The 13012-nt window shown below is 39.2% G+C and overlaps 1 protein-coding gene across 2 annotated transcripts; it reads left to right on the top strand.

Moving 5' to 3' along the window:
• Positions 1-1767: 1767 nt before the first annotated feature.
• Positions 1768-12230, top strand: LOC107563212 (zona pellucida sperm-binding protein 1-like). Of its 2 annotated transcripts, XM_016248022.1 has the most exons (13): positions 1768-2089; positions 2182-2300; positions 2763-2988; positions 4499-4573; positions 5864-5911; positions 8270-8392; positions 10517-10689; positions 10779-10876; positions 11052-11206; positions 11306-11483; positions 11698-11836; positions 11909-11983; positions 12073-12230. In XM_016248022.1, the coding sequence occupies exons 1-13, from the start codon at positions 1828-1830 to the stop codon at positions 12079-12081; spliced, it is 1680 nt and encodes a 559-aa protein (XP_016103508.1). In that variant the 5' UTR covers positions 1768-1827; the 3' UTR covers positions 12082-12230. The 2 variants fall into 2 exon arrangements, with proteins under 2 accessions (XP_016103508.1, XP_016103509.1); XM_016248023.1 differs by lacking the exon at positions 8270-8392.
• Positions 12231-13012: the final 782 nt, after the last annotated feature.

Raw genomic sequence — 13012 nt, 5'->3', positions numbered from 1 at the left:
GGGTGTCATGTCAGTCTTATGAACATTCCCTCACCTAACGTGTTACTTTGATTTTTTATTTGTTTGACAGGGAAAGCTGTGCACAAACAGAAACACACACACGCACGCATATACATATTCATTTATTTAAAAAAAGAAAAACAAAATCCCCAGAAAAAAGGGCACTTTCTCTCAAGGAAGAAAAAGGGCAGGTGCTCAAGCCCCCTTTGATGTCTATGTGTGCACGTGCCTGAACTAACTTCATGTGAATTGTGTACTGCTAGGCATCTTTGGTTTCCTCATTTTGTGTAATTTAGATGGAAAATGTGTGCCTTTTTATCGTTTGAGTCACTTATCAAAAGTTGCTAAAAGTTGCCAAATACATTTTAAAAACAGCTAAATTTGTTGCTAAGTGCTTTTGGAAGAAAAAGTTGCTAGGGTAGTGTGAAAAGTTTAATTTAGCAACAAAATTGCTAAGTTGGCAACACTGGTTCTCAGTCTCACCACAGTTTTAAAAAAAGCTAAAAAAAGAAAAAGTGGGCTTGTTGCGGAGGAGGGGGAAGAGGGGAGAAAAACCACACACACACAGCTTCTCGTTCAGACAGTTTCATTTCGCTCCCATCCAGTTAAAAACTCAAACAAATGCACAGCTATTTGCACTCTGCATCGAAAACATATATATGAACACGCTGTTGCACCTCTGAGAACTTTTAAGGCTTATTCTGTGGCGTTTATATAAGCCTTTTAACGGTTGTGTCACAGAGCTGTAAAAACGGTTATGCTCACCAAGTGAATGAATCGTGTTTGTGCCGAACTCTTATTACAAAGCAAAAACAAACACTCTTCTTCCATCCATGCACGTTTCTCTCAGTTATTGTGCGCGATGTCATCTCACAGTCTGAAACGTCTGTCATAGCAAATCAACACATGCTGTTGTGAATAATTAAGCGTAGTCTTCTCATAGGATAAGAACACGCAGTCTCATGAATAATTTAATAGACACCGACGCGTCATCAATGTACTACAGTCCATTGTCACGTCACAAATTGTGACGTCAACACGATGTAGATTTTAAACCCGGAAGACGAAAATAGTGCAAAAAAGCTTAAAATTAAGCTTGCCTACTCTTCTACTACACACTCAAACCTGCAAATACACTTTTTTGGAGGGGTTTCCCTGCTACAATTTGCATTCCAGGGGATAAATATGTTATTGGAGTAGCTTCAACCCACGGACATGGGGCAACAGTGTTAAAGTAGATCAACACTGGAATGTCTGAAACGTCTGTCATAGCAAATCAACACATGCTGTTGTGAATAATTAAGCGTAGTCTTCTCATAGGATAAGAACACGCAGTCTCATGAATAATTTAATAGACACCGACGCGTCATCGATGTACTACAGTCCATTGTCACGTCACAAATTGTGACGTCAACACGATGTAGATTTTAAACCCGGAAGACGAAAATAGTGCAAAAAAGCTTAAAATTAAGCTTGCCTACTCTTCTACTACACACTCAAACCTGCAAATACACTTTTTTGGAGGGGTTTCCCTGCTACAATTTGCATTCCAGGGGATAAATATCATGTTATTGGAGTAGCTTCAACCCACGGACATGGGGCAACAGTGTTAAAGTAGATCAACACTTGAAATCGGGCGTTTTTTCAGCGGCTCTGGCTTTTTAAGTTGAGAAAAGCGTCACGTGACCTAATTAATAATCAGCGTGAGGTAATTATGCTGAAACTGCTGGAGGCAGGTGTTATGAATGAACGAAGTTCCCTCTGATCTGATATTTGCAGCGCTACTCTTTATTCTCCATCCCATCTTTTGCTGAGTTTTAAGCACACATGGCTTGGCAGGGTGTGAAAACACTAATTCTGGTTCTGGGTTGCATTGATTTGGCTCTATCACAGGGTTCAACGCCGATCTCTGCTTTAGATCCTTCTTCAAGCATAGATGATGATTATTCTGGTGTTGAAGCTGATCACTCAGAAGTGGCAACTCAAGACAGTGTACAGGTGATGAAATCAAAACTGGCAGTTTACTGTAACAATGGTACTATGAAAGTGATTTTGCCAGCTGGTTCTCTCAGCCAGGTTAAGATTTTGGGTAAGTGCTAGTATAGCCGTTTATGTTTTAATACATGTACATTTAATTAACATTTCGATTTCTGCCATCTGAATGTTTTTAAATATGTTCAGGTGTTTCTGTAATTGAATCTGTGCTTGGGGCCCCAGCGGCCTGTGGATACTCACTGACACAAGGCCATGGCCAAAATATTTTGGTTGTTCACTACGCTGGCTGTCATGTCATCTTGGAGGTATTAATGAAGTTATGGAAACATTTATGCTTTTAAAGTTCACATCAAGTCAGTTATTAACGAAATGTTTATTTACTCACCCTTATGTTTTTCCAAACCTGTACAAAAAGTCTATACAGTAAAAGTCAATATTGTTTGAACCCTGACCATCAAAATGTGTTCCACAGAAGAAAGATATGCTTACAGGTTTCGAATGGCAAAAGTTAATGTTGAATTTTAGATTTTTGGGTGAACAATCTGTTTATCTATATACACATTCATGGTCCTATTGCAAAATGGGTCCGTGCATGTTATTCCAAAGAAAAATGTTGATCAGAATGTAATGTCTTGTTCCACCTCTGAGACCTTTTTCAGTTGATTTCCCAAGCTTGCTTATTTTAACCTCTCTCCTCTAGGCATCTGTCAAACAAAAGAGGTGCACTTTTTTTTTTCTTTTTTTTTAAACCATTGTTCTGTGTTTAGGATGGCCATTACACTCTGAGGGTTCTCTATCCAGATGAAGACGGACAGTTGGATGTCGCTACGGTGTCTTGTGATGCAAACCAACGTCTCACTGCTTCCCTAAAACATCTGAGTGTGCAGTCAGATCAGATGCCAGTTTGTGCAAAACTGCCCCCGACACAACCATCCCAGTCATCACCTCCCCTTTCCCCACCATATCCACTGCTGCTGAACAGCACACTGGGAGGTTAACACGAAACTCTTGTGTACAGCTCACTTTTGCTCTAAAGCTGCTGTGCTTTTCCAACCTGATTGGTTGGAATTGCTGTTAAAGGGGTCATATGATGCAATTTAAAATTTTCCTCTCTTTGGAGTGTTACAAGCTCTTGGTGCATAAAGAAGATCTGTAAAGTTGCAGACTAAAGTCTCAAATCCAAAGAGAGATTCTTTATAAAAGTTAAGAGTCAGCCACGCCTACCTAAAATGGCTTGTTCTAACATGCCCCCACATATCTATGTCACGATGTGGGAAGATTTGCATAACGCCGCCCAAATGTTCACGGAAAGAAAGGTGGTGTAACTTTTATTCTCGCTGTAGTATTGTTGTTGCTGCGAAGGTGCTGTGTGTTTAGTTGTGAAAGCGAAACTACTTTGTTTGGCTTTCCAAAAGAGGACGATATCTGCTTCGTCATGCCTGGAGCTGATCCGTGCTGGTCGCTGAGGAAATGCATCACCTTCGCGCTGTGGATCGCCGGATCGGCTTTCACCGTGGATGAAGCGGAGTCCAGCCCGGGGTCGCCACATGTGGTTGCCGCAAGCCCGCCTCCGCTCACTGTAGGCCGCTGTGTGTGACGCGGTTTCGTTGTGAAAGCGAAACTACTTTGTTTGGTCTTCCAAAAGAGGACACAACTACAAATCAGTGGTTCAGTTGTATTTACAACACCTGTTCCAGAACAGTTCAACCCAAATATTCAGATGTGTGCAGCACATTTTATGGAGGACTGTTTCCTGATCCTGGGAGAGTAGACTACAATGCTGGCTGTTCTGACTCAGTCTGTAAGTACGTTTTTTTTATATATTTAAAGATTTTGCCACCGACTATTCAAACGTGAGTTTTGGGCAGTGTAGAGTAGCGCGTGTTTGTCATTTTTCCGATCACAAATGCAGACATGGTTTTATGTTTGCGCGGCGCAATGCAACGCGTAAAAAGACAGTAAATCATTATAATCCGTAATTATGCCCCCACTGGATGCAACAAATGCCTCGTTTATAATTGGTTTTAATGTTTTGGTCTCGTCGCTCCGGCCGGACAGGACATCATCACAGTATGGTGAGGGGTGTAAAATTTCAGTCACACGCATGAGGTATTCAGCCAATCACAACGCACTGGATAGCTGGCCAATCAGAGCACCCCTCGCTTTTCAGACCGATGAGCTTTGTAAAAATCGACACGTTTCAGAAAGGCAGGGCATAGAGGAGAAACAATGTACAGTATGTGGAATTTTTTTTAACCTTAAACCGCATAAATGCATTTCATTACACCAAATACACAAAATAATTGTTCTTTTTAGCAACATATGACTCCTTTAATTCGTATTATGTTAATCATATGAAAATGGATGATTTTTAGAGCAGGTTGTAGAGTAACGTACAACTGAGATCATGTGAATTCATACTAATTCACCAAAACGACTACAAATTATGATGTGTTGGTCTTTCTCAAACTAACTCTGCTTTTTCATGGGGTTTTATTTTAAGGCTGCAGCATCTCTGACAATCGGAGAGTGTCGTGTGGCACCTCAGGGATAACGCAAGACAAGTGCCTGGCCACAGGATGCTGTTTTGACCCAAATGTTCACGCAAAGAAAGAAGGCATAACTTTGATTCTCACTGTAGTATTGTTGTTGCCGTGTGTTTCGTTGTGAAAGCGAAACTACTTTGTTTGGTCTTCCAAAAGAGGACGATATCTGCTTCGTCATGCCTGGAGCTGATCCGTGCTGGTCGCTGAGGAAATGCATCACCTTCGCGCTGTGGATTGCCGGATCGGCTTTCACCGTGGATGAAGCGGAGTCCAGCCCGGGGTCGCCACATGTGGTTGCCGCAAGCCCGCCTCCGCTCACTGTAGGCCGCTGTGTGTGACGCGGTTTCGTTGTGAAAGCGAAACTACTTTGTTTGGTCTTCCAAAAGAGGACACAACTACAAATCAGTGGTTCAGTTGTATTTACAACACCTGTTCCAGAACAGTTCAACCCAAATATTCAGATGTGTGCAGCACATTTTATGGAGGACTGTTTCCTGATCCTGGGAGAGTAGACTACAATGCTGGCTGTTCTGACTCACAGTCTGTAAGTACGTTTTTTTTATATATTTAAAGATTTTGCCACCGACTATTCAAACGTGAGTTTTGGGCAGTGTAGAGTAGCGCGTGTTTGTCATTTTTCCGATCACAAATGCAGACATGGTTTTATGTTTGCGCGGCGCAATGCAACGCGTAAAAAGACAGTAAATCATTATAATCCGTAATTATGCCCCCACTGGATGCAACAAATGCCTCGTTTATAATTGGTTTTAATGTTTTGGTCTCGTCGCTCCGGCCGGACAGGACATCATCACAGTATGGTGAGGGGTGTAAAATTTCAGTCACACGCATGAGGTATTCAGCCAATCACAACGCACTGGATAGCTGGCCAATCAGAGCACCCCTCGCTTTTCAGACCGATGAGCTTTGTAAAAATCGACACGTTTCAGAAAGGCAGGGCATAGAGGAGAAACAATGTACAGTATGTGGAATTTTTTTTTAACCTTAAACCGCATAAATGCATTTCATTACACCAAATACACAAAATAATTGTTCTTTTTAGCAACATATGACTCCTTTAATTCGTATTATGTTAATCATATGAAAATGGATGATTTTTAGAGCAGGTTGTAGAGTAACGTACAACTGAGATCATGTGAATTCATACTAATTCACCAAAACGACTACAAATTATGATGTGTTGGTCTTTCTCAAACTAACTCTGCTTTTTCATGGGGTTTTATTTTAAGGCTGCAGCATCTCTGACAATCGGAGAGTGTCGTGTGGCACCTCAGGGATAACGCAAGACAAGTGCCTGGCCACAGGATGCTGTTTTGATGAGATGACCTCAGTCTGCTACTATCCCATGGAAGGTATGTTCTTATGTGCTTCACCGCTGAAACGGTGCATGTTCAAGTAACAAGTCTGTTCTCACAGTGTTATCATAAGGACCTCAAATCCTACAGTTTTTAGGTCGGTCCACTTAAAGCACATACGTTCTTAGGGGTGTAAAATAAATACTTGAGCTATTTTGGGGGATTTGTTCTTTATTCTGTTCTCACAGTGTTATCATAAGGACCTCAAATCCTACAGTTTTTAGGTCGGTCCACTTAAAGCACATACGTTCTTAGGGGTGTAAAATAAATACTTGAATAAAGAACAAATCCCCCAAAATAGCTCAAGTATGGTACTTGTATTTTTAATTTATTTACATTTCTGAAGAAAAAACAGCACTTGTTACTCAAATTTATTTATAGTTTCATTTCGAAAAGTACTTGCATGCATTAAATATGGTAAACAGAAGCTCAAACGTACGTTTTTGATGTGTGAGAACCAATGAGATTTCTGTTCACACAACATTTCAGCTTCAGTTAAACTTTTCATCAGGTAAATGTCTTTGAAGATGGCATATTAAGTTTGCCATTAAATCTGAGAAAGCATATTGAGATGCCAATGGTCCTTTTCTCTCAAAGTTCATCCATGTTTGTCTGTTTTGATAGCCATTAGTTGTGTAATATATTGGCTTAATGCACAACGTTGAGTGAAAATAAAATCAGTGAGAATTTAAATGCATGACCCATGTTTCAATGAGATTGATTGTTTTAATTAAATGTTGAAGTCTCCAAAAAGTGTTTAAATTAACATTAAATTGTATTACGTGCCTTTTTCTTTTTAGAGTGCCTCTTAAAAGTGAAAATGATGCAAAGCATACTTCCATTGTGTTATGAAAAGTTTGATTAATGAAGCATCCCATGAAATCAAGCTTTAATAGCCATAAGCATTGGCTAATATTTTTCAGTTTGGCTGATATTAGATGCTGTAACTGTTGAATGGGCGACAACAAAATGTGGTATTCTGGGCCTCTTCATTTGTGGGTCACACTTGGAACCTTCATGGTCAAAAGTGACCAAAACCTTGAAATGTAACATCGCTTTTTCAAGAAAACCAATTGAAAATTTGTTCAATAATATTTTGATGCTATATTTATAAAATTGAGCAATTTTTCCATTTACTTTTAAGTGACCAAAACCTTGAAATGTAACATCGCTTTTTCAAGAAAACCAATTGAAAATTTGTTCAATAATATTTTGATGCTATGCGATATTTATAAAATTGAGCAATTTTTCCATTTACTTTTTTGTATTTTCTATTAGTTTGTCTGTCATTTGACGATGAAGGTACCAAGTGTTGCTTGTTGTTTTTTGACCATTTAATACAGGGGTCACCAAGCTTGCACCTGGAGGGCCGGTGTCCTGCAGAGTTTCTCCAACCCTAATCAAACACACCTGAACCAGTTAATCAAGGGCTAACTAGGTATACTTAAAGCTTCCAGGCAGGTGTGTTTAGGCAAGTTGGAGCTGAACTCCGCAGGACACCGGCTCTCCAGGACCGAGTTTGGTGACCCCTGATTTAACATCCAAATCATGTCCAAGATTTTTGTGTTCTCGCATGGCTAATGTGACAAAAGTCAAGTGTTCTCATTCCAACGAAGCAAAAAATTTCAAAATGTGAAATTTTCGGAAATGACACGAAAAGTAGCTAGTCAAAGAGGTTTCCAAACAACTTTCTGCACCGTTTCAAACAAACAGATGGTTGTTGCTTAGATCATCTGATTTTGACACATGATTTGATTAACAGGTTTGACTCCGTAAGCCAGTTCTTGCACGCACAATGTGAAGCACTTTAAGTGCTTAGAAAAGCACTATATAAATGTAACATTATTATTATTATTATTCTTGTTGCTACACCATACAATAATACTCTAGAGAGGAGTTTATAGACTGACTTGCTAGAAGGCTTCTAACTTCGTTGCAACAGCTTGAGTAGGAACCTTTGAAAATAAAATTTGCCTGTATGGGCAAAGTGAGGTCCATATAAAAAAAATATTTAATGAATCTGGTGTGGAAGAATGTTGGCCTCCAAACTGCCCAAATCTTAACCCTGAAGACTTTGGGGATGAATTGGCACAGTGAGCCAAGCCTCTTCACGCATCCATTAATCACTCTTTTTGCTGCTGTATCTGCTTTCACTTTAACCTTCTTTCCAAATCAGATATAAGGTCATTTGTGAGTTCAGGTATAATATTGTATGATTTATTTTGGGAGCAGATTGTAGAGTAACGTACAACTGAGATCATGTGAAATCATAAGAATTCACCAAAATGGCTACAAATTATGAGGTGTTGGTCTTTCTCAAACTAACTCTGCTTTTTCATGGGGTTTTATTTTAAGGCTGCAGCATCTCTGACAATCGGAGAGTGTCGTGTGGCACCTCGGGGATAAAACAAGACGAGTGCCTGGCCACAGGTTGCTGTTTTGATGAGATGACCTCAGTCTGCTACTATCCCATGGATGGTATGTTCTTATGTGCTTCACCGCTGAAACCGTGCATGTTCAAGTAACTTAAGTCTATTAAGGCAAGTCTGTTCTCACAGTGTTATCATAAGGACCTCAAATCCTACAGTTTTTAGGTCGGTCCACTTAAAGCACATACGTTCTTAGGGGTGTAAAATAAATACTTGAGCTATTTTGGGAGATTTGTACTTTATTCAAGTATGGTACTTGTATTTTTAATTGATTTTACATTTCTGAAGAAAAAAACAGCACTTGTTACTCAATTTTTTTTTATAGTTTCATTTAGGGCTGCACGATAAATCGCATGCGATATTTAATGCGCATCTTGTCAGAAAAGCCGGTTCTGTAATCGGCAGTAAATCTCCATCACCTGCGGGCTTTCACATGGAGCAGCATTAACTACACCGAGCCGTTGTTCACTGACGAGCTGCGCAAAAAATCGTGCGAATATGAACGTTGTTTTGCGCAGCTCGTCAGAACCGATTTTTACGGACAAGATGCGCGTTAAATATCGCATGCGATTTATCGTGCAGCCTTAGTCATCTGTCACTTCCAGATCCCCGCCTTCGATTTCATTTCGATTTATCGTGCAGCCCTAGTTTGGACTGTCATTCCGATGGCACCCATTCACTGCAGAGGATCAATTGGTGAACAATTGATGTAATGTTAAATTTCTCTAAATCTGTTCTGATGAAGAAACAAAGTCATGTACATGGAGTGTGAGTACATTTTCAGCAAATTATCATTTTTGGATGATAAAGAAACAGTGCCTTAAGTAAAGATAGTGTGTAAAAATTCCATAAACTGGTTTTCCCATTAAGCACAATGTTATCTATACACTGTATCTAATTTGCATATTAAAGTGCTGTTGGGACAGCATGTTGAAAAAAGAAGTGTAATGATGGGAGTAGTAATTGGCCAGATTTTCATAATAATATCTAATATTTCATAAGAATATTGATATATAATTTGTTTTCCTATTCAATTCTTTTGTCTCCCAAAATGTATAATAAACATGCTTTTAGTCCTGGTGTCCTCTACAGTGGACATGTATGAAATCATGTCCTGTTTCATAACAGGAAGTCATATTTTGATTTGAAACCCCATAACATTTTGCTGAGATGTTGATTTATGACAAACAATTTGAAAATTAATAACAATATTATCATATTTCCATAAGGATGTACAATTGTATCACTAAATTGATGTCAGCCATTTTTAAAAACCAAGGAGAGGGAGTGGTCATGGTGAAACATCCAGTCATTTGGTATCTCTGGAAAGCCCTGAATGTGCTCCGTACAGGACATCCAGACTTAAAACTGTGACATGTGAGGTCTCGGAGAAATTCACTAAAATATAATGTCCACTACAGAGGCAAAAACTCCATAGCTGAGTCTCAGGAGGATATCTTTGGTTTTGAGACTTTAGTCTTTGCAACTTCAGGGATCTTATCTATGCACAATCAGCTTGTAACACTCCAAAGAGAAAGAAAAACTTGAAATCGCATCATATTTAATGCTGCTCAATGTGAAAGCCTACTGGATGGAGATTTACCGCTGATTACAGAACCGGCTTTACTGATAAGATGCGCGTTAAATATCGCATGCGATTTATCGTGCAGCCCTAGTTTCATTTTGAAAAGTACTTGCATGCATTAAATATGGTAAACAGAAGCTCAAACGTATGCTTTTGATGTGTGAGAACCAATGAGATTTCTGTTCACACAACAACATTCATCAGGTAACTGTCTTTGAAGATGGCATATTAAGTTTGCCATTAAATCTGAGAAAGCATATTGAGGTACCAATGGTCCTTTTCTCTCAAAGTTCATCCATGTTTGTCTGTTTTGATAGCCATTAGTTGTGTAATATATTGGCTGAATGCACAACATTGAGTGAAAATAAAATCAGTGATGAAAATTTTAAATGCTTGAGCCATGTTTCAATGAGAATGTTTTAATTAAATGTTAAGTCTCCAAAAAGTGTTTAAATGAACATGTTAAATTGTATTACGTGCCTTTTTTTTTTTTTTTAAGAGCGCCTCTTAAGTGAAAATGATAATGCTGTTTTTAACGTCTGGTTTTCAAATTTAGTTTCATTTGGCTCAACCTTCTTGTCTTCCCAGAATGCACTGCTGATAAGAACTTTGTCTTCGCCGTTTATAATGATTTCACAAACATCCCTGTGAACCCCATGAGCCTGACGGTTGCTGGAAAGACTGGTTGCAAGCCTGTTATCTCCAACAAAGACTTCGCCATCTTCAAATTTTCTGTCTCTGAGTGTGGAACACGTTCTTATGCAAGTATTTTGCTGTAGAGAACTGTTTATACTGTACACTGATTCAGTCAGTTCACTGAAACAAGACGACGTTTGCTGTAATTCTACAGGTCATTGGCGAGACGATAATTTACCTGGCTGAGGTACAGACCATAATTAAAGTTCGCAACCTGAAGTACGGCATGATCTCCAGGGATAATCCAATCAGGTTTTTGAAAATGGTCTAGCCTGTCCTTTTGTTGTCTTCAATGCATGTTTCTGGTATTATAGTGTATTTTTATCAGTGCATATTGTTCTAAGTCTTCGTAATCTCACAGGCTGCCGTTGTATGCCTATATGAATCTTATTTTTCCTCCTTTTGTCTTTTATTTTGTCTTCCTTAGACTGATGGTTGAGTGCCGCTACCCGAGGGTTTCAGCTGCTCCCATGTTTGCAGGACCTGTGCTTGTGAGTGCAGGATACATGGTTATGAGTCCCAGTCTGCCTCCAGTCCTGGTGTCTGAAGGGCGGTTTGGAGTTCAGCTTTTAATTTCTATGGGTAAATTTCAGTAGCCATGTTAAACTGGAACATGCCATACTGTCATAGCCTTTACTATTTGAGATGCTTAATTTACCCCCAATTTTTTTTTTCTTGCAGATGAGACTTTCACTAAGTTTTATCCACAGTGTCATCAGCCCCTACACGTTCTTTTGGGGAAGTCTGTATATCTGGAGTTGCGTCTGAGGTCTCAAAAACCGGCAGCTACTCTTATAGTTCACTACTGTGTGGCCTATCCACGCTCCGCTCGGAGTGCCCTGGTTCTACTATTTGATGGGTAAGAGACCATGGCATCAGGGGTATTTGATTTGTGTGCATTTTTTTTATATTTTAAGTTCATTAACATTTGTTTCCATAATTACCTGTTGTACTTCAATACCTTTCGTTTCAGTTTATTCCAAAAATAATTTGATATGCATATATTTACAAGTTTTGCTTTTCTCAAATGTCTCTTATTCAGCATTGATTCTTGTTTAACACTTATTCTGCAGATGCCCTAATCCTCTCGACTCTGGCAGCACCTCCATCCTTTATATGAAACATCTTCCTCAGAATCGGCACCAGCGTCGCTTTGAGATTAAAGCCTTTCAGTTCATGGATTTGTCCACCAAAAAATACCTGAATGAGGAGGTAATTACACAAAAACAGAAGCATGATTTGGAAAGAGAAACCGGTGGTTCAAGTGTTTCTCCCTGCAAACAGATTTACTTCATGTGCTCTACTGAAGTGTGCTTGCCCTCTGGGTCGCCTTGCACAGAGACCTGCTTCGATGGAAAGGTGTGTGTTCAGAATTAATTCACTCAAATGTTCATGACTTATTTCTATTGTCTGCCAGCTGATGTCATTTGGTGTCAATTTTCTTGTAGTTTCCCTGAATGAGGCGCAGGTGAACCACTGGCAATGAGAGTGTGTGAATCCTCTTGTGTTGGTGTTGTCTAACGTTGAATAAAATTAACTATCTTTGCACAATGTATATTTTGGCAAGCACCTAAGACTAAAGCATCTGACTAAAACCAGCAATGCAAATTTAGCAGGGATTTAAAATGCTGTAAACCAAACAAAGCTGTATAATTACAAAATATTATCATATTTCCATAAGGATGTACAATTGTATCACTAAATTGATGTCAGCCATTTTTAAAAACCAAGGAGAGGGAGTGGTCATGGTGAAACATCCAGTCATTTGGTATCTCTGGAAAGCCCTGAATGTGCTCCGTACAGGACATCCAGACTTAAAACTGTGACATGTGAGGTCTCGGAGAAATTCACTAAAATATAATGTCCACTACAGAGGCAAAAACTCCATAGCTGAGTCTCAGGAGGATATCTTTGGTTTTGAGACTTTAGTCTTTGCAACTTCAGGGATCTTATCTATGCACAATCAGCTTGTAACACTCCAAAGAGAAAGAAAAACTTGAAATCGCATCATATTTAATGCTGCTCAATGTGAAAGCCTACTGGATGGAGATTTACCGCTGATTACAGAACCGGCTTTACTGATAAGATGCGCGTTAAATATCGCATGCGATTTATCGTGCAGCCCTAGTTTCATTTTGAAAAGTACTTGCATGCATTAAATATGGTAAACAGAAGCTCAAACGTATGCTTTTGATGTGTGAGAACCAATGAGATTTGTTCACACAACAACATTCATCAGGTAACTGTCTTTGAAGATGGCATATTAAGTTTGCCATTAAATCTGAGAAAGCATATTGAGGTACCAATGGTCCTTTTCTCTCAAAGTTCATCCATGTTTGTCTGTTTTGATAGCCATTAGTTGTGTAATATATTGGCTGAATGCACAAC

The sequence above is a fragment of the Sinocyclocheilus grahami genome, unplaced genomic scaffold, assembly GCF_001515645.1.
Source record: "Sinocyclocheilus grahami isolate Dianchi unplaced genomic scaffold, SAMN03320097.WGS_v1.1 scaffold862.1, whole genome shotgun sequence".
Taxonomy (NCBI): domain Eukaryota; kingdom Metazoa; phylum Chordata; class Actinopteri; order Cypriniformes; family Cyprinidae; genus Sinocyclocheilus; species Sinocyclocheilus grahami.
This window is presented reverse-complemented; position numbering and strand designations above follow the sequence as displayed.